Below are 22,123 nucleotides of genomic sequence, written 5' to 3'. Positions count from 1 at the left end.
ATCAATAGTTATATTTTTAGACCAAGGAGAAGACGTTGGGCAGAGTCAATTAAAAGATAGAAAGATTACAAAATACGCATGTTTGGAGATTTATGACGGGTGTTATGGATAAGTTTGTTGCTATGCAGCGCTGTTAGAAAAATTCGCAATATTTTGATTTCATTCAGGAGTTCTTGCGTGAGTCACAATATGAAAATTACGCTCATTTTAAATATAGTGCTGGACGCATACACAGTGACCGTAAATAACGTAATGAAGTACTGGTTTCTTTTGTAATCTTTTTGTTTCGTAATTCATTGCACCCGTATTGCTTAGGTACACTAGCGCCGTCCTGCATTCAGTGGAACATATATGAAACAGGCTCATTTCTGTCAGGTTGTGTACGGGTTGCCTTTCCCATATAGGCACCTTGTGACCGTTTCCCTTTAATAACTTTTTCTACAAATGTTGGACTGTTTTGCAGTCTTCGAATGGTTTCGCCCTCGTTAAATTTGTTACGAAAATAATATATGTCCTGATTTTTAGCTTCTATAAGTTGATCTACGGTTGATTTTTTTTGTGAAAAGTTCATTTTATTTCACTATATCCCATACAAAAATTAAAACTCGTTCGCTTAAATATAGTTTCACCGATCAACCTAAAATTTTGCATAGTTTTTCCTGGAACCGAAAGGAACACGGAAAATTGGTAGACCGAAAAAATAAACCATTTCATTTTTTACCATACAAACATTGCCCAACGCTAACGTACAATAATGTACAAGTTTAAACGTGTTACGGTTCACCGATTTGGAAATATAAACGAACGTACCTAACTTTTCGAATATGTCTCGTAATTGAACACTACCAATCGTTAGCTTCTGCTTGCAAAATTAAACTCTTATAAATATACGAATTTCATACCTTGGAAGATATTAAAATTTTCATCTCGGAATCTAGTGATTAGTTGGATATTCTTCAAAAATAACCTGCAACGTAACTGATTTCTACTTTTGTTTTATTAGAAGATGTTAAACAAACGTACATTGCTTCCAGAAAATACAATCATTCGCTGTCAATCACACATAAGCACTGTCTCTGGAAAAAGGGCAAAAAAACTACCTAAAACCTACTCGGGTAATAATACCAACCGACGACGGATCACCAAACAAGCAGGAATTGTAACGCAATTAAATAATAATTACAATTACGAAATGACGACAAACGACAATATCTATCTATCAAGAGCTGTTTGTTAAGTAAAATGACATCGTGAAAGTACAATTGATTGTTGCAGTTAAAAAAAAACGAACGCGCCCACACTTTCCCACCATCCCCCGTCTGGGAGATGTCACCATTCGAAGTTTCGAACCCGATTGGATGGATAGAAGCGAGGAAACATTGCCACGACGGTGTGCAATTACGTTGAAGGGATGGTCGCGGATGAACTACAAAATCTGGAACGTTTTCTTCAGCTCCACCATCAGGGCCCAGTCCGATTTCAGCAGATCATCGCGGAAGTAGTCTTTGCAGGCGTCAATACTTTGACGGGATATCTGGAAGTAGAAAGATTAAAGAAAACCAGATTATTTCCATTGTAGTGACAGAAACTACACGAAACTCATTCAAAGAACAAACTCCCATTCATGCATTACTGAGTGAATGACCCAGATTTTCATTGATTTTCGTTTCCCCCTACATCATCCAGGCAGCTACGAGATGCACATACCTATATATATATATATACCGTTGGAGAATGTAATAAAATTCTGGGAGTACCAACTCGTAACTGCGCAGTTCATTGTTCCGGTTTGTGGGATACTTTCAGTTGTGTCTTCCCGGTCCAGCTAGAACTGGGTGGAATGCCCCATCCTCTTCAGGATGGCTCCGTAAATAGGTCAGCACACTTTCGAGCAATGACGTCATTGGAAGTGTTTTCACAAGGACTCGAACAGAAATGCTAATCAAATTTTGTTAAACGAGAAAAGTTTGGACTCGTTGGAATCCGGGATCTATTTTTGGCATTTCATTTTGGCAAACGAAGCGGAAATTTACCGAGCATAAGAAAACAAGAAAAGTTTTTGCGACCGTTCCGCTCCAGGATCGCTCATTAAAATGTGCAAAGATTTACTTTTCGTTCGTTCAGTTCGGATTCCAGTTTCAGCAATGTGATGAATATCAAGGGTAACTTTCTGGCAGTTTCTAAGCATGCGATGTATTCGACATTACATTTATGCTAAGGGAAGCTTCTTCTGGAAACGTTTTTTATTTTCGTGTCTTCATTTCGAGCGTGGATTAAAACAACTGGCTAATCCTCAATTTTTTATGAAGTTATTATTCTTTATTAAAGGCTGCAGTTTAAATTTTAATTAAAAAATATCGAGCTGTGGCCATGAGAACGAGTCGCCTTGTTTGTGGCGTATTGATATGAGAAACACTGAAAATCGTGATTCGATTGATATCTGTATGTAAAACAGAAAGACACTCACGTGAAACTCATATAGAATCAGGCGTCTTGAGAATATGTTATCATTTTGAAGTAAATGTCAAAAAATGCGTTACTTTTTAGTAAGCTAAACGCGTTACGAAGCGTTACATGCGTCACTTCTTTGTAAATTATAGGCGTTACATGCGTTATGTTTTTAGTAAATTATAGGTGTTACGGAACGTTACATGTGTTACTTTTTAGTAAGTTATACACCCTCATTCTTGTTTACAGCCGTATGCGATACGTTCGAAAGTATAGCAAATTCGTATTCCCGTTTACGTTCGAATCAATCACACTTTTAAACATCGTACATGCATAAAAACAACGCCCATCCAACTTTAAACTATCAGTTCTTGTACAGATTTGAGTTGTAAATAAAAATCTTTGATATCATTTGTTATTTGACTTGTTTTTTTCACTGATTTTGTATCATCATGTTTGCTTACGTCCGTATCGACCATACGACGAACACATGCTTTCGAACGAATGCGAACAAGCCATTCTTGCTTTCACTTGAACGTGTACGTACGCGATTCCTGTGCAAAAGAAGGATCGGTAGCGCAGGTAGTTTTTTAAGGAAGATTCCAAGCATCAAGGAAGTGTCGAATGCTACATAATAAATAAATATCGTACTCAGTACCAATTTTATTCAAGTCGGTTAATGAAATTTTCAAATTAAACTTCGTGCAAAGTAAAAAAAAGCACTTGAAATAGCAGTCCGATCAGTAGTATCTGCGAAAAATATGTTGCATTTTTCTTGCAATTTTGTCATGTTTTCGATAGCCTACATATTTATTTCATTGGTAAAATCATGCATTTAATATAAAATAAAGCATGTTTACCCATGGCGTATTTTCCATAAAGTACTTAATAGATGCAAAATTGATGCGTAAAAACTTTGAACCTCGCATATATTCAAAGGCTCACCACAGAAAACAGCATTTTACTATACTGCTATGCTTTCTAAATGATTTATGCAAAACACAAATTCATGATTTGATTTTAAATCACCTTTAGATTCGAAAATAATTTTGTTAGAGATCGGTTAAACTTTTTTCAATGTGTTCGAATCGTTGATTCGCAACATTAAACTGACGAATCGAAACCACGGCATTTCGTCTATTCGTCCGTAAACGGGAATGAGACATTTCGTTCGTACGAATGATGTTCGAACACACGTTTCGTTTGAAACTAAAATGGCTTACATTCTAGCGTTTCGCATATGGTTAATCACATGAATTGGACTGATTACATCAAGGCTTAGCATTTATTTTAAGAAGTTTACTGATATTTGAATATTTTGTGGCAAACGAGACGCGTTCGAATTCATTCGAGTGAAAACAAGAATGGCTTATTCGTATTCGTTCGAAAGTACCCGTTCGTCGTATTGCGGATACGGACGTAAACAAGAATGAGGGTGATAGACGTTACGAAGCGTTACATGCCACCCACCGATAAGACCATAATTAGGTTAAAACCGGATCTAAATAAAAACCGGATAAAATAAAACAAACAAACAAGCGTTACATGCGATGCATTTTAGTAAGTTAAAGGTGTTAAGAAGCGTTACAAGCGTTACTTTTTTGTGAGTTACAGGTGTTACAAAGCGTTACTCTTTAGTAAGTTAAAGGCGTTACGAAGCGTTACATGCGTTGCAGTTTAGTAAGTTAAAGGCGTCAAGAATCGTTACAAGCGTTATTTTTTTGTAAGTTATAGGCAATACAAAACGTTACATGCGTTACTTTTTAGTAAGTTAAAGGCGTTACGATGCGTTACGTTTTTAGTAAGTTATAGGTGTTACGAAGTGTTACATGCGTTACTTTTTAGTAAGTTAAAGGCGTTACGGAACGTTACATGTGTTACTTTTTTGAAAGTTCTAAACGTTACGAAGCGTTACTTGTTTGTAAGTTATAGGCGTGACGAAGCGTTGCATGCGCAACGTTTATAGTAAGTTATAGGCATTACGAAGCGTAACATGCGTTATTTTTTAGTGAATTATAGGCGTTACGAAGCGTTACATGCGTTACTTTTTTGTAAGTTATAGATATTACGATGCGTTACGTATTTAGTTAATTATAGGCGCTACGAAGCGTTACATGCGTTACATATTTAGTAAGTTGAAGCAGTTACGAAGTGTTACATGCGTTACTTTCTAGTAAATTATAGGCGTTACGAAGCGTTACATGCGTTACTTTTTAGCAAATTATAGGCGTTACGAACATGCGTTTTGTTTTTAGGCGTTACGAACATGCGTTTTGTTACGAACATGCGTTTTGTTTTTAGTAAGTTATAGGTGTTACGAAGCGTTACTATTTTGTAAATTATTGGCGTTATGAAACGTTACATGCGTTACTTTTTTGAAAGTTATAGGCGTTACATGCGTTATATATTTAGTAAGTTATAGGCGTTACGAAGCGTTATATGCGTAACTTTTTAGTAAATTAGAAGCGTTACGATACGTTTTTTGTTAGTCTAGGTGTTACGGAACATTACATGTGTTACTTTTTAGTATGTTATAGACGTTATGAAGCGTTACATGGTATGTATTTTAGTAAGTTAAAGGCGTTAAGAAGAGTTACAAGCGTTACTTTTTTGTAAGTTTTCGGCGTTACAAAGCGTTACATTACTTTTTAGTAAGTTAAAAGCGTTAAGAAGCGTTACACGCGTTACTTGGTTGTAAGTTATAAGCGTTACGAAGCGTTACATGCACAACGTTTATAGTAAGTTATAGGCATTACGAAGCGTAACACGCATCACTTTTTAGTGAATTATAGGCATTACGAAGCGTTACATGCGTTACTTTTTTGTAAGTTATAGGCATTACGATGCGTTATATGCGTTACGTATTTAGTAAATTATAGGCGTTACGAAGTGTTACATGCGTTACATATTTAGTAAGTTATAGGCGTTACGAAGTGTTACATGCGTTGCTTTCTAGTAAATAATAGGCGTTACGAAGCGTTACATGCGTTACTTTTTAGTAAATAATAGGCGTTACGAAGCGTTATATGCGTTACGTATTTAGTAAATTATAGGCGTTACGAAGTGTTACTATTTTGTAAATTATTGGCGTTATGAAACGTTACATGCGTTACTTTTTTTGAAAGTTATAGGCGTTACGAAGCATTACATCCGTTATTTTTTGTAAGTTATAGACATTACAAAGCGTTACATGCGTTACTTTTCAGTGAGTTACTTTTAGTAAGTTATGAGCGTTACGAAGCGTTACATTCGTTACTTTTTAGTTAGTTAAATGCGTTACAAAGCGTTGCATGCGTTACTTTCTTGTACATTATGAAGTGTTATATATTTTACTTTTTTGTAAGTTATAGGAATTACGAAGCGTTACATGCGATACTTTTTAGTGAGTTATCGGCGTGACGAAGCGGAGAGGAGAGCTGACATCACCGGGAGTATAGTATAGTAGAATAATAAGTCGAAACAGTTATTTTGAGTGATAATGAAGCTGTGGTAAGTGGTGTTGATAAGTAAGAAGTGTTATTTCATAATGCTGATTCGTGAAACTAAAAATGTTCAAGCGATGGAAACTGAAGAAATTTACCGCGCAAAATCAAACGATGTTAACCGATCGAAGCGCTAACTGCATATCATTGTCTGCTCTATCAGATTCACACACAACGAATATAGATTGTGATCTTTGTTTCAAGATAGTAAAATCTGAAGAAAATTTAATAGAAATTTTTCATGGAATGTGTGAAAAGGTCAATCCTGTGATTCGGACTGAAATTTTAAAATTGATCTGCATGCAGATATTTCTTGCGGTCATGTTTAAGGATCAAGAGTAAATCATGTTTTTAATTCCCTAATGAAATAGTTAGCAACACTGCTTCAATGCATTTGTATTAGATTGCGCTACACAAAAAAAAACAAAACTAAATATTTTCCGCTACAAAAGCAGTTTTCCGGAAAAATAAATACTTTTACGACAACATTCCATATCCATTGCCTTTCGCGTGTTAAATTAAACAATTTCATCAGAGGAAATCCATATAGGAATGTGTTTGTTGCTAATTAAATGTGTTTGTGGAAGTAAGCTGAAACTGAAATAATTTTTCTCGAGTAGTTTTAAGGAAAACGGAAGAGTTTTAGACTAAGATTTTCGCTTTTCTTGAATTGCAATTTTAAGCAGTATGAACCGATTGGTTTATTTTTCAATAATATGGGAGATTTATTGAGTAAAATCGGGAAAAGAAGCGCCGGAATTTTTTTTAACGAACACACTGTTGGCATTACTAATACGCTTGCAAAGAGTCTTGCTCCTTAGCTAAGACGTATGTAAATATAGTTTAGACTGCGAGAAGGACCCATTTAGTATTTTATTATTTTGGTTAGAGAGGAGATATCGACATTACTTCGTATTGCGTTAGGCGTTGTTGTTCGATTGATGGTAATCGAGTGATAACTTGCCAGTATTACGGCTATCTATTGAAAACAGAAACAGAACGCAGTGAATTAAATGTATAAAAATGCCATAAATTGCAAATCTCCCGACAACCGGCTGCCCGGAGTAGTACGAGTTTCGGACAAAAATTCGTATTTTAGTAGCACATGCTAATGCAAAACACGATAAAATTGCAATGTATTCTCGGTAGCCGGCTACCTAGAGCAATATACACATGATAATGTTATTCAGGAATTTACTAACAAACAACCCCTTCCCGTGATGCATGTGGAAATGCAGAGGATTTCTCGGTTTCTGGTAGCATGTGGCATTGAACTAACAATTTACTAACCTTCCCAAGTAGATCTGCATTCGGACGTGAAACTATGTGCTATTCCCAGGCAAGTTGTTTCAGGAAAACATTTTGCAAGCTTGATTGGTTCTGATCAATACCGGAGTAGCAACACACGAGCGGTCTCTAATGCTAATGTTATTTATTTTTAAAACCCTAACTCAAACCATGATCACTCCTAAAACAAAATAGTTTATGAACAATTCCATAAAACAAAGTTGCAACACGGATACAAATCCATTACCGATACCATGATTTCTTAATCATAAAGATCGTGAAGATCATCAATATCATGAGCAATAACTCACTTCCTGTAAACATTTTCATGATTTAATGGCAATGGATTTTAATCCGAATATGTAGAAAACTAAACTGAGATATTTTAAAACTAACTTTTTTTAATTCGCAATCAATACATATGCCAATATGGTATAGAAAGCTCGTTAATTTGAAGACAATTTGATAGACCATTATTCGACAAACTCTGTAAACAGAGTTCAATAACAGCAACGAAAAAATTCTCAGTTTGTTTCAATTGCGAGTATGTTGGTTTTGGAATAATTGATGGATACATGATTCAATTTTGCTGATTATTACTAAGATCAAATTGCAATAGCTTAGCAATTTATGAGAAGCAATTCACAAAATTGGTTTTAATTTCATTTCCCTTGTGATACGAATTGTGTTGGATTTTAAATTCTTCCTTTCCGCATTGACGTCATCACTTCCACTTCCATCGAATGAAGGACATTGGCTCCTTTCCTGGGAACTCGATTCGCACCTAGGCGGTAACATCGAGGGAACACGAAATATAGGTCATTGTGGGATGGTTCGCTGGTTTCACAAACCAACTTCATCGCAACCAGCTTCCCCAGGCTCCACCAGAGGAAATCGAGAGGGGATAGAAAAGGACGAATTACACACGAGAGCATGAACGAAAACTGCAACTGGGTGTGTGTGTGTGGTTTGCCACGATACTGAATGGAACGCAAAAATCGATAAAATCCTGGATAAATGACGACGAAGCAGCCAGGGAAAACTGGGTCAACACGTTGTTTCGACTGCGCGCGAACACTCGGATTGACTGGCAACTCCTGGGGTGAATGTCCTTGGGTTCGAAGGCCTGTCGGGTTCAGCCTTCATCTGCAGTAGGATATGATGCTGTTTATTGCCATGTGGACGCACAGATGACTGGGGGGTGTGAGCCAATCCTTGCGGGTGACCGAAATGCTATTTTTAGCAAACGGGGCTCGGTTCTAGGATAAAAAAAAAACAGGCAAGGCCTAAGTACCGGAGAAGAGTAGCTGTAGTGAAAAAAGTTTTTTTTTGCTTCAGCAAATTGGGTCAATATTTACGCAGAAGGTATTTGTCCGAACATTCTCGAATTTTCCAAGGACGCATGCTTTTTCTAGTTGTTTGTATCAAAATAGCTCAGTAATTTATTGTGGATCCCATAAAAGGAAGGCGTTTCCGAGGGGACTCCATTTTACTGAAGCAATAAAAAAACCTCATTCTTTATTCTTGAAGATATTGGTTGGAATGCTTGATTATAATTAATTATAATTATTGATTAAAGTAGCTCTTTGTTGGTTAGGTCGGCCCCCTCTTTGGATTCACTTGTCAAAATAGTTTTTTTTCGTCACTTAAATTATTGTTCTTGTCAGACATTTTAAAACAGGTTTTTGTGAGGCATAGCGTTTAATGAATGAAATATGTATTTATATTTTTATATGTATTGGGAACTCTAAAAAATTACACAGAAAAAAATTCTATGCTTTTTTTTCAATTTTGTTACGACAATAGTATTAAACAAGATTTCATTCGAAATTTGAATTTTAAACCAATTTAAATTTACCCTAACTTTTTAAAAGTCACTGATAAAACAATTTGAATATATTTTTAGCATTACCAGTTCTTGAAGATTGAAAATTTGAACAGTAGAATATGATTCTACAGATTTAAAAAAAAATGCTCATCGTGTTCTTTCTGCTAGAAGTAGCCGTTCTCGACATATTTAGATCTAAAATTTGAAGATGTCAGATTTTTGTTGAATTTCACAGTTTTAACAAATAATTCTACATATACAAAAACCAAATCATAACTTGTTCGGGGAAGGGGGGGCTTGTCTCCTCTTTTCAGAGAGCGAGTCAAACCTTTCGCTTCTGTTCTCCATGTTAGGAGCGGTAGATTACCATCCTTGTGCCAAGCATGACAAGACGCCCGTGAAAAGAAGTTACGAGTAATCAAGGAAGAAGTACTGCGGCGACGAGCAAATAACTACGATTGGAAGCTTGGCACATGGAACTGCAAATCGCTTGATTTCCCACGATACAAGCAAATGCTGCATTCAAATTCGCGGCCTCGATGTTGTAGCACTGCAGAAACTTTGTTGGACGGGACAAAAGTTGTGGAAAAGCGAACATCGAGCGGCTACCTTTTATCAGAGTTGTGACACAACTAGCGTTTTAGGAACGGGATTTGTAGTGTTGGGCACGATGCTCCAGCTGATTGGCTGCCACCCATCAGTGCTTGGATGTGCGTATTGAAAATAAAAGGCCGCTTCTTCAATTACAGCATCATCAACGTGCACTGCCCACATGTGACGAGACCCGATGACGAGAAGGAAGCTTTTTACGCGCAACAGGAACGAATCTACGACAGCTGCCCACGGCGGGATGTAAAACTCGTCATCGGCAACACAAACGCCTCCCGAGGAATGGTATTCCGAAACACCTTCTTCCCTCGCAAAGGTATCCACAAAAGCCTGATCAATATACGGAAAATCAAATCCACCACGTTCTCGTTGACAGGCGATTCTTCTCTGACGCCATCCACACTTACCGCACTGCCAACATTGATTCTGTCCACTATCTTGTCGCGGTTTGTATGCGCTCAAAACTATCGACGGTTCACAATACTCGTCGCGCACGAACGCCGGGACTCAACCTCAAGCAGCTACGTAGCGTTCGCACTGCCGAGAAATACGAGTATTGGCTGGAGCTAGTGCTACCAACGGAAGAGCAGCTTGGCACGGCGACTCTTGAAGATGACTAGAGGAATATAAGGTTCGCCAAAAGTAGCACCGTACTAGGCAGGAGGTTATCGAATCGAGGTAATGGCTGGTTTGACGGCTAATTCCAGCAGTTGTTCGAAGAACAGACTGCAGCAAGGGAGAGGATGCTGCGGCGCGGAACAGACAGAAATCGGTGTACCGCGAAAATGATACACGGAAGTTGTACGAGAAGGTGAACTGCTCACGTAGAGACTACACGCCACAGGCCAAAATGTTCAGAGATAACAGTGGCAACCTTCTCACGAACGAACGTGAGGTGATCGACAGGTGGAAGCAGTACTATGGTGAAAATCTGAATGGCGAAGTACAGGATACAGAGAACGACACAGGAATCAATCTGGGTGCACGCTCAGCCGACGACAGATTTCCAGCATCTTATCTGTCGGAGATAAGTGAGGAGATCGGCAAGCTGAGGAACAACAAAGCCGCGGGCAATGACCAATTACCAGGCGAGCTGCTCAAACATGGAGGAGAAGCACTGGCTAGAACGCTGCGCTGGATAATTTCTAAGATTTGGGAGGAGGAGATTCTACTGCAGAAATGGATGGAAGGAGTGGTATCACATTGCCGAACGCCGCCTACAAGGTACTTTCCCAAATCCTTTGCCGTCGTCTCTCACCAATAGCTAAGGAATTCGTAAAGCCGTACCAAGCGGGATAACGGATCACATATTCGCGATAAGTACTCCAGAAGTGTCGTGAATACAACGTTCCCACGCATCACCTATTCATTGACTTCAAAGCGGCATACGACACAATCGATCGAGAACAGCTATGGCAGATAATGAACGAATACGGTTTCCCCGATAAACTGACGCGATTGGTAAAAGCAACGATGGATAGAGTGATTTGCTACGTCCGAGTATCTGGGACGCTCTCGAATCCTTTCGAATCTCGGAGAGGGCTACGGCAAGGTGATGGACTCTCTTGTATTTTGTTCAATATTGCTTTGGAAGGTGTGATTCGAAGGATCGATACGAGTGGCACGATCTTCCGAAAGTCCATACAACCTTTTGATTCCGCTGACGATATTGATATTGTAACGCGTAACCTTGAGAAAATGACGGAAACCTACATCGGACTGAAAGCTGAAGCTAGGCGTATCGGACTGGCCATAAATGCGTCAAAAACAAAATACAGGGTGATTTTTTAAGAGCTTGAGAACTTTTTTAAACAATAAAACGCATAAAATTTGCAAAATCTCATCGGTTCTTTATTTTAAACGTTAGATTGGTACATGACATTTACTTTTTGAAGATAATTTCATTTAAATGTTGACCGCGGCTGCGTCTTAGGTGGTCCATTCGGAAAGTCCAATTTTGGGCAACTTTTTCGAGCATTTCGGCCGGAATAGCCCGAATTTCTTCGGAAATGTTGTCTTCCAAAGCTGGAATAGTTACTGGCTTATTTCTGTAGACTTTAGACTTGACGTAGCCCCACAAAAAATAGTCTAAAGGCGTCAAATCGCATGATCTTGGTGGCCAACTTACCGGTCCATTTCTTGAGATGAATTGTTCTCCGAAGTTTTCCCTCAAAATGGCCATAGAATCGCGAGCTGTGTGGCATGTAGCGCCATCTTGTTGAAACCACATGTCAACCAAGTTCAGTTCTTCCATTTTTGGCAACAAAAAGTTTGTTAGCATCGAACGATAGCGATCGCCATTCACTGTAACGTTGCGTCCAACAGCATCTTTGAAAAAATACGGTCCAATGATTCCACCAGCGTACAAACCACACCAAACAGTGCATTTTTCGGGATGCATGGGCAGTTCTTGAACGGCTTCTGGTTGCTCTTCACTCCAAATGCGGCAATTTTGCTTATTTACGTAGCCATTCAACCAGAAATGAGCCTCATCGCTGAACAAAATTTGTCGATAAAAAAGCGGACTTTCCGAATGGACCACCTAAGACGCAGCCGCGGTCAACATTTAAATGAAATTATCTTCAAAAAGTAAATGTCATGTACCAATCTAACGTTTAAAAAAAAGAACCGATGAGATTTTGCAAATTTTATGCGTTTTATTGTTTAAAAAAGTTCTCAAGCTCTTAAAAAATCACCCTGTACATGAGAGAAAGAGGCTCTAGAGAAGAAACACTACGCCTCCCACCACGAATATTAATAGACGGTGACGATATCGAGGTGGTTGACGAGTTCGTGTATTTGGGCTCACTGGTGACCGCCGATAATGATACTTGCAGATAAATTCAGAGACGTATTTTTGCAGGAAACCGTGCTTAATTTGGATACAGAAAAAAACCTTCTATCGAGAAATATACGCCACCCCTCGAAATTAACCATCTACAAAACGCTCTATATGGTCAAGAGCCCTGAACTATGTTGGCAGAGGATCAACAGCTAAAATCGACAGTTTACGATGGGCTGGGTATGTCATAAGGATGTCGGACCACAGCCCAGTGAAAATGGTTCTTGAATCTAATCCGACTGGTACAAGAAGAAGAGGAGCGCAGCGAGCAAGGTGGATTGATCAAGTGGAGTGTGATCTACGAAGCATCCGTGCCTTGAGTGGCTGGCGACGAGGAGCCATGGACCGAGTTATGTGGAGACGTTGTTATGTTTGATACAGCAAAAGATACCCCAGGTCTATAGCTGTTAGGTAAGGTAAGTATGTCTGCATGTTTTGCGCTGATTTTAAATAGTTTTTAAATTGCAAGTTTTGAATTTGAATTCGTTTTTTCTAAAATTGAAAAAAACTGCACACATTGGCCTGTTAATTTATGAAGCGGCCTAAACTGTGCAAACTCAGCAGCAAAATATTTTTTAAAGCAAGGTTCTCAATCCGGTTTACCATATATTACTTTGAAGAGAGGTACCTTTCGCTCAATTTTCTTCCTAAAGAGATTTTTCACCAGGGAGGTATTTTAGGCGTTCAAACCCAATGACAACGGTTCATGATAGTGAGATTGTCACTACTGAAAAACAGGTATGGTATTGAAATTCTCCAAATTTAATTGAGATTTATGTTCTTCGGTACAAAACCTTGTAACTCTTGGTTGGCATTATTTCGAGACTGCGCAAAATCGAGTCGATGGATAAATAGAACAAAGATATGTTTGTCGAACTCGGGTCGGGTATTTTTAAATTTTCAACGAGGACGAATCGTGTTCGGGTTGAAAAATTTGGTCGGTTATGCAATCACTGTGAAAACCGACCAAGGCCCAGTGTCATATACCGTTCGACTCAGTTTGTCGAGTATGCAAAATATCTGTATGTGTGTGTATGTATGTAACATTTTTTTGCACTCACTTTTCTCAGAGACGGCTGAACCGATTCTTACAAACTTAGATTCAGATGAACGGTACAATTGTCCTATAAAAAGTTCCTGAATTTTATTTTGATCCGACTTCCGGAGTTACAGGGTGATTAGTGAATAAAATCTTATTTTAACTTACTTCCTCACTTTTCTCAGAGATGGCGTGACCAATTCCAACAAATTTAGATTCAAATAAAAGGTATCATCTATATATATTATATTTCAGAGAGGGTTTAAGGAGTATTTTTATAGGGGAGAGAGCGTAGCAAGAGTCATAAACAAGGTGAAGTCATGGAAAAATTCATATAACTTGACAAGAATCGATACGATTTGAAGACCATAGAAACATTTTGCATATCTTAGATATGATTATATGGGGGTGGATGTAGCAAGTGCCATTAAAAATAGGGGTGTAATGTTTGTAATGGCATAACTGAATTACTGAAAGGATTGCTGTCGAACTTGGCACATGTACTTCTTGCTCTTCAGAGATGGTTATAAGAATATTTTCATGAGGGGAGAGAGCGTAGCAAGTGTCCTTAACAAAGGTGATCATTAAAAACATTATTTAATTTGACGAGAATCGGTACTTTTTGAAGATCACATACATACTTATTGCACAACTTAAATATGATTATAAGGATATTCGTGTGGGGTGGATGTAGTACGTGCCTCTAAAAAGGGGAATGTAATATTAACTCCGGAACTACTGAACAGATTGCTATCAAATTTGGCACAGATACTTCTTGCTCTTCAAAGATGACCATTAGGAAATTTTCAGCGGGGAGAGTGTGTAGCAAGTGTCCTTAACATGGCGGGAGAGGGTTAATGACGAAATTTATATAATTTGAAGAGAATCGACATTTAGACTAGAAGGAGGAGTTTTTGAAAATAAATTGTGTAAAACAAGAGAGTGGCAAGAATTTCAATGTCGTAGTAGATAGTATTGTTGTTGTTAATTCGAATGCAACGCAATTTTTTTAAATCATTTCAAAGGATCTGGTTCCATTTTGCCGGGAAATTCAAAGAACTAAGGGAAAATAATCTGCCAATGATCGAGTGTATTTATGGTTCAGCATAACTACGAAGCAACTAAACGAATGGCCACCAAGTTTGGCACATGTACCAAAGGTGGGAATCGATATTTTTTGAAAAGCGCAGATACACTACTCAGGATAGTCATGGAGGAGATCTGTAGTAAGTTCACTGACAAAAAGGAAGATAAATCAAAATAGATTATATTGTTATTTGGAGGGTGTGCGAGTGGAGTAAGTTCCTCGAACATGGGAAGTGTAAGGAAAAATTGGTACTTCTTTACAAGTATAATATATTTCTAGCAACTGAGCAAGGTTCATAAAAATATTCACAAGAGGGAGGAGAAATAAATATTCCAAATATTGATCTGAATTGACGAAATCATACAATCAATGTGCATTTTTTATGTACATTAGGAAAACTGTCTCAAGATAATGGAAATAAGTTTACAACAACATTTGTATTAACTCAATCGTTATTCTATAGATTTTCATCCCCGGTGAACGACTAAAATGGTTAAAGCCGATGTAAAATAAATGATATAAAAAAAGTTGTTCTATAGTACGAATGTAGTTATGATGTTAAACAGCCTTTCGTTATAAAATAATCATTATCAGATTGAAAGTTTTGGCAATTACGTGTAAATAATGATGTCAAACAAATTTTTATAAAGAGGAGAGAGTAGCAAGTGTTTATAGTCATGGAAGCCAAAGGTATTGTAGATTGAATGTGACGAGGAAGTACGGAAGTACGTTACAAGCACATATACATATGAAACTCGGAAATAACTAAGAAGGTATTTATAGAGAGAAAAGTGTCTTAAATGTTTTTAACAAAAGGGTTCAAATATAAAACTGACCCAATTTGTCGAGAATACCATGGAAATGATTATTATTTTGAGAGCTGAGATGGGGCACTGATCACTCGCAATCTGAACATGAGCGGAGTTTTTTTCAACCGGATTGTCGTCTCATTTGTGTTCCATTGCAATCGGAGTATTTCACTAAGCGAGACAACTTCGAGAATTTTGTTCGGACTTCCCTTCAACTAAACATTTACGAGCAACGCCGGGTAATTCAGCTAGTTGTTAAATAATATCTTTGATTTATTTTTTTTTTGTTTCGATTATAGAGGTTTCTGGCCCTATGTGCGGGGTTGGCAATCGAACCCAGGTGGTTTGCATGACCCACCACGCTATAGTCAGCCCCAAAATCTTTGATTAGATTCCCTGAAAGATTGGAGATGATGATGAATTTCGCCGAATAATTTCTTATGATGCTATTTGACTCCGTACATTCTTTAATGCGTGACAGTCAACCAAATCAGCAAAGTCAGGGTACAGCGTTCGGATGGTAAATTTTAACTTCTTTTTCAACGTCAAACTTCGTAAGTGGACACAACTGCATGGCTCAAAGTGTTCTACGGTCACTGTCTGGGCTTGAACACATGCCAACGTGCTTGCAAGACCAACACGTTACACTTTGAACCCCCGACCCCGGTTGGTGATAAATGAATAAAAAGAATTTGAGTAGAGTTTAGTAGGAACAAGGTGAACCCTTCATAGCTCAAAATCTAAGAAAGTGGCGGTATTCGAGCCTTCTGCTTCCGATTCCGATTCGATTCTGGATCATTTTTTATTGTCATTTACAACAGTATTATTTTCTGCTGTCAGTCCAGAAAGTCTCGGAAAATATTACCCTTCCGATATGAACTGAATCAAACCAACGAGATATTCGTATCCAACGCGCATGGAGAGCTATAAAAAATCCGCCTTTGACCACATTGACCGCTACGATTTATATCTCTATTAAACAACAAATGCACGGACTGTGGTAGAGCTCATAAGTCGACTTTGCTTCTCCGATGACGGGGTCCGATTTGCCCTAGATGGACAGTCCCCGGTCAGCGTCCCACATGACAAAACTTCATCCATCAATCGCCTACCGACTCTAGGCTTTATATTGTATCGTTCCGTCATCGACGAATATCGTTCACACTTGTACTCGCCGTTCCAACGATGACATTCCGGCGGTGGCAGCGAGCAGCTAGTAGTTTCAAGTACGGCACACATCAGAGTCAAGTGTCGATTCGGAGAAGACCGCCCCCGTCCAGCTGGTGAACCGCCGCCGCGAATGGTCCCTTAAATGGATCGTGCATCTATCGGTACAAGTGAGATTTGTACTGCAGTCTGGCCAAGTGACAAACGGGCAAGGCAACAACGTTTCGGATAGCGAGGAGATAGATGGTGATGGTGCGAATTAAAGGAATCACAATTGACAGGGTATGCAAATCACTTTAAGCTTAATTTCGTACGTATATCCTGCTATCTCTGTCCGTTATTTCTTCTTATAGTAGCCGGCAAAAATGCAAGGCAGCAAATGTATTCCGTGCGCGGGCTTCCACGACCACGCCACGGACGCCTCACCAAATATGACACCGGTTCTCTATGCGCTATTCGACGGAACGCGTAGGAGAACGGCGCGTTGTTTTTTTTATATATATTTTGCTTCTTTCGGTATCCGTCGGATCGGAGATTGTTTTGCGTTGTTGTTACGGTCTGACACGGTCGACTACGAAGGAGTCGATGGCGACTACGACGATGGAATTATAATATAGAAATAATTAATTTACACTATAAAAGCAAAATATATTCAATGAATACCTAATGTTAATTGAATGCTCCAGCGCAGGGTACACGGCGGTCAGCACCGGCAAGGCGGACAACGGTGCCTGGCTGAAGCAGAAACTCGATTGTGTTAATAGGAATTAATAAGATGCCGCACCTTCTCTGCTAGGCGGAGCGTGGGCGGAAGCAGGCTCTCGGTCGGCGATTAGTGACTCTTGATACAGAGAATTTGCCGCATACTACGGAACATTTCAGGAATTTATAATACTATTGTTAATTTCTTCCAACATTGTCTTGTTCTGACATCAACCAGAAGTGACAGTTCGCTTCGGTAATTGGTGCTGTACTATAGAACGATTTATCTGCAGAACAATATTCATCGATCATAATGCTAAGCACCTCTGATCTATCCTCAACACTAAATCTGCTGCGTTTTCAAGCAACAACCTCGAACATTTATTTTTGCTTCTTTTTTGCACGCACAATATTTTACCTTTTTACTTTTGCGTGGTTGTTGAAAAATGTTGAAGTTATGAATGGAAATTTTTTTTTGCGATGTCAGACAACAACATCCGTTTTCCGTTTTCGAGCCAGAGGCCATATTCAGCGGTTGCACACTGGTGGGTATGTCAAACGATACGATCACAGCGACGTTTTCGACGAGGCGTTCGATGAAAATATCCCCGCCGGTGTGGCAAACCAGTGTCCTCCCGAGGTGGCACTGCGGCGGGGCGTGAGGACGCGCTCCGCAAACCGTCCCGCCGCACCTGAGCCGTGAATGACACTTCGTATATACATATATTTATACATTTATTCTTCAAACGCGCTTTACTCGCAGGAAAAAGTTTGGTAAACAGGAAATGGCGATCGATTTCCAGCTAATTTTTATGGAAACCCAAGTAAGCTGACCAAGATGATATGCGCGTGGTTTGCCGTTTGTGTTTCGTCGTTTTGTACGACGGGTAATGCGTGACTTTTTGATGGGTAAGCCATTTATCGTCCCCGTGGTCCCGGACGTGTTTGGATTCACTCTCCGATCTCTCCGGGTTCCACAAAGACAGCTTACTTAAGCACCGGGCGACCTACAATCGCTTTGACCACGCCACCGACCCTGTGTGCCATGCTAATGAAGCTAACGATCGAACACTTGCCGTGAATGGATTTGTTACTAGCTAGGGTGGAGCTGTTTTCAAAACTACTAGGCTGTTACGGATCGGAGGTTTGAATTTGAAGATTTATGATGTGACATCAAACGACAGAATAGTTCAATGGAGCTCTTTTTTTTAGGAAAAAGGTAGATATTTCTACCTGTTGGAGAAACGATAAATTACCCTGTTCACGATGAACCCCCTGTCGAATGGATTCGAGAAGTTTGGATCGGTTCGAGCCGTAAATAATCGCCAACGCTTACGATTTGTACAACCCGCGATGATTGCTGTGGTGGGCAGTAGTATTTTTTTACGTTCATTCATTCATGGAAGTTGGCTACATAACCGACTCCAGTCGACGATCGCGCCCAACTTTGCTCGCCAGTGGTTTAGCAACCGCACGGCCCGAGCAGCATCGCATCGCCTATTTCTGTGGTGTCACCGGCTTCGCAACGCCTCGTTGGTGTTATGATAAATTTCCTACACTGTCCAGAGATTTCGATTATTTTCAATTCGAGTTCTTTTTTTTAAATTTCAAAGTTACTGAAGCCTTTCTATTGTTTGAGTCGGAAATCACCCCGAATCTGAGATTTCAGTTTTTTGTCTTCAGGTTTTTTAATGGACGTGAAACTGCAAATTGAAACAGCGAATAAGTTATCTTCATTCAGTAATAGCCGTTCAACCGAGAAGGTTGTGTATAGAAGCGTACAGTTTAATAACGCTGGTTGGTTTACACGCGTTAAATACGACAACGGTTGAACTACAGGTAGAGACCTGTTGGCAGCAGCCGTTAAAACGTATAGTCGTGCTGCATAAGAGAGCCCTAGTGCTGGGCCAAGCTGGTGAAGGAAACAACAAAGGGCGTTTCCCAAGCTCTACCCAGGCCACAATATACAGCCACAAGTGCTGAGCAGGAGAGTGCAAAGGCACATTGAAGAAGAAGAGTGCAAAGGCACACAGAAGCAGGAGAGTGCAAAGGCACACCGGTGCGAAGGCACACCGGTGCGAAGGCACTTCGGTGCAGAAGCATATCGGTGCGGAGCACTAGGAAGAAGGAGACAAGACAACTCGGTCTTTCCACTGCCATACAACACGCAGGTATACACCGGTGACCTGCGCTGGTTACAGCTGGCGAAGACGAAAGCAAATCGGAATTCGAGTGGTGCTGGATGTCAGGTAGCAGTAGCATCACATCATATTCTATCGCTACAGTGAGCTTCAGCATTGTATCAACGTCCAGATACATCCAACAAGAACATCTAGAGCAACGAGGATCTACACGGCAGTGCAACGGAGATAGACAACAATTTCAAGGTAGAAGTTTTTTCTTTTCCTTTTGATTGAGTACTGTGTAGTGTTGGTTTCATTTTTTATTTTAAAGTTTGATTAAAAATTTTAATGTGATGGATGAATCCATGGACGTAAATCCTAGCATGAATCCTATACCCCCACGAACGAAAAAATATCAGGAGAGCTCTTCTGGGCCTTGGATAGTCTTTTTTAGACGTATATCAAAGCCATTAAACATTTTTCAAATTAATAAAGGTTTGACATCACGATACTCTTCAATCAAAGAGATCATAAAAGTAAATAACGATAAAATTCGTGTTGTGGTAAATAATTTGAAACACGCGAATGATATTGTCTCTTCGGAACATTTCAATAAAGAGTATAAAGTTTACATACCCTCCAAAGATGTCGAAATTGACGGTGTTGTTACCGAAGCGAGTCTTTCGGTAGATGATTTACTCAAGCATGGTGTTGGTCGTTTCAAGAACTCTATGCTTGAGGGTGTGAAAATACTGGAGTGCAAACAACTGTACTCAGTAGTTCATGAAGAGGAAAAAAAAGTTTATCGCCCATCAGACTCGTTTCGAGTGACATTTGCCGGGTCTGCGTTGCCGTCCCATGTCTATGTCGATAAAATTCGCCTCCCTGTTCGGCTTTTTGTTCCAAATGTAATGAATTGTACGAACTGCAAAAAATTCGGCCACACAGCTACTTACTGTAGTAATAAACCAAAATGTATTAAGTGTGAAGGGCCTCATAAAGATAATGATTGCAACAAGGAAATTGAAAAATGTATTTATTGTGGGAATAGTCCTCATGATGATATTTCAGTATGCACTGCATTTAAAGTGCACAAAGACAAAATTAAGCTTTCTTTAAAAGCACGGTCTAAGTGCACATATGCAGAAATGCTTAAAACGGTCATTGATGTCCCTCCTTTGGAAACCGAAAACGGGTTTTCAAATCTAGAGGAACCAGAGGACTCTGACTCTGACGAAAATAGTGAAGGTAATTCGTTTATCACTACCCAAGGGTCAGTTAAGAGAAAGAAGTCTTCCTCCAAATTACCAAAAAAGACACCTAAAATTTCATCTTCAAAAAAAGATCCCCGTGTTAAACAAAAAAAGTCAAAACCAAAGACTGTGCCTCCTGGTTTGTCAAATTCACAAACCAATCCAGGATCTAGTACAGAAAAAGATAATAATCCAGTGGGCTCCATTTCACAGCCACCAACAGGATTACTGAAGTTTTCGGAAATTGTTGAATGGATTTTCTCAGCATTCAATATATCTGAACCCTTAAAGACCCTCATAATGGCATTCCTTCCAATAGCTAGAACCTTTTTGAAGCAGTTATCAGCTCAATGGCCAATTGTCTCAGGTTTTGTATCTTTTGATGGATAATTTATCACCCGTCGCAAATGATACAATCAATGTCCTGCAGTGGAATTGTCGAAGCATCATGCCAAAACTTGATTCATTTAAAATATTATTGCATAGTCAAAAATGTGATGTATTTGCTTTATGCGAAACATGGCTTACTTCAAACATAGCTTTAAATTTTAATGATTTTAACATTATACGTCTCGATAGAGACTCTCCGTATGGTGGAGTGCTTTTGGGAATGAAGAAATGCTATTCCTTTTATAGATTAAACATCCCTTCAACTTCTAGTATAGAAGTTGTTGCTTGCCAAATAAACATTAAAGGCAAAGATATTTGCATAGCTTCGGTTTATATTCCTCCAAAAGCACAAGTTGGACAGCAACAGCTTAATGAAATGGTTGAAGCCCTTCCTGCACCACGATTGATTCTGGGGGATTTAAATTCGCACGGTATTATGTGGGGTTCCGTTTACAATGATAGCAGATCATCTTTAATACAAAACATTTGTGACAATTTTAGCATGACGGTATTAAATATGGGTAGCATGACACGGATCCCAAGACCTCCGGCACGCCCAAATGCATTAGATCTATCTCTTTGCTCAACATCAATTCGACTAGATTGCACCTGGAAAATACTGCCTGATTTACACGGTAGCGATCATTTACTACTCATCATCTCAATTAGCAGTAGCAATTGCATTGCTACTTCCGCTAGTATTCCATATGATTTGACAAAAAATATCGACTGGATTAAATACCAAAGTAGTATCTCTAGTATTTTGAATTCAATGGAAGAGCTCCCTCCACTTGAAGAATATGACTTCCTCATTTGTTCGATTCTGGAGGCAGCAGAACAATCCCAAACTAAACGCTTTCCTGGGCCAACGACTAACAGAAGGCCTCCCAACCCCTGGTGGGACAAAGAGTGCTCAGAGGCTAAACTCGCAAAACAAAATGCTTGCAAGACGTTTCTAAAACGGGGAGGAGGAACTCCTCAGAATTTTGAAAAACTTATGGTTTTAGAAACCAAGTACAAGAGCATACTTCGAGCCAAAAAATGTAGCTATTGGAGA

General features: G+C 39.2%; 1 protein-coding gene across 2 annotated transcripts in view; it reads right to left on the bottom strand.

The window, feature by feature from the left end:
- Nucleotides 1–979: 979 nt before the first annotated feature.
- The window catches only part of LOC131439132 (eukaryotic translation initiation factor 5B), a 338,283-nt gene continuing 317,139 nt past the window's right edge, over nucleotides 980–22,123 (bottom strand). For both annotated transcript variants that reach the window (XM_058609794.1, XM_058609793.1), the window contains one exon: nucleotides 980–1,534. In XM_058609794.1, coding sequence (XP_058465777.1) covers nucleotides 1,427–1,534 — 108 coding nt within the window. In that variant the 3' untranslated portion in view covers nucleotides 980–1,426. The remainder of the gene's footprint in view (nucleotides 1,535–22,123) is intronic.

This window comes from Malaya genurostris, chromosome 3 (assembly GCF_030247185.1).
Source record: "Malaya genurostris strain Urasoe2022 chromosome 3, Malgen_1.1, whole genome shotgun sequence".
NCBI lineage: Eukaryota > Metazoa > Arthropoda > Insecta > Diptera > Culicidae > Malaya > Malaya genurostris.
The sequence above is the reverse complement of the archived record's forward strand: the minus strand, read 5'-3'. Positions and strand labels throughout refer to the sequence as shown.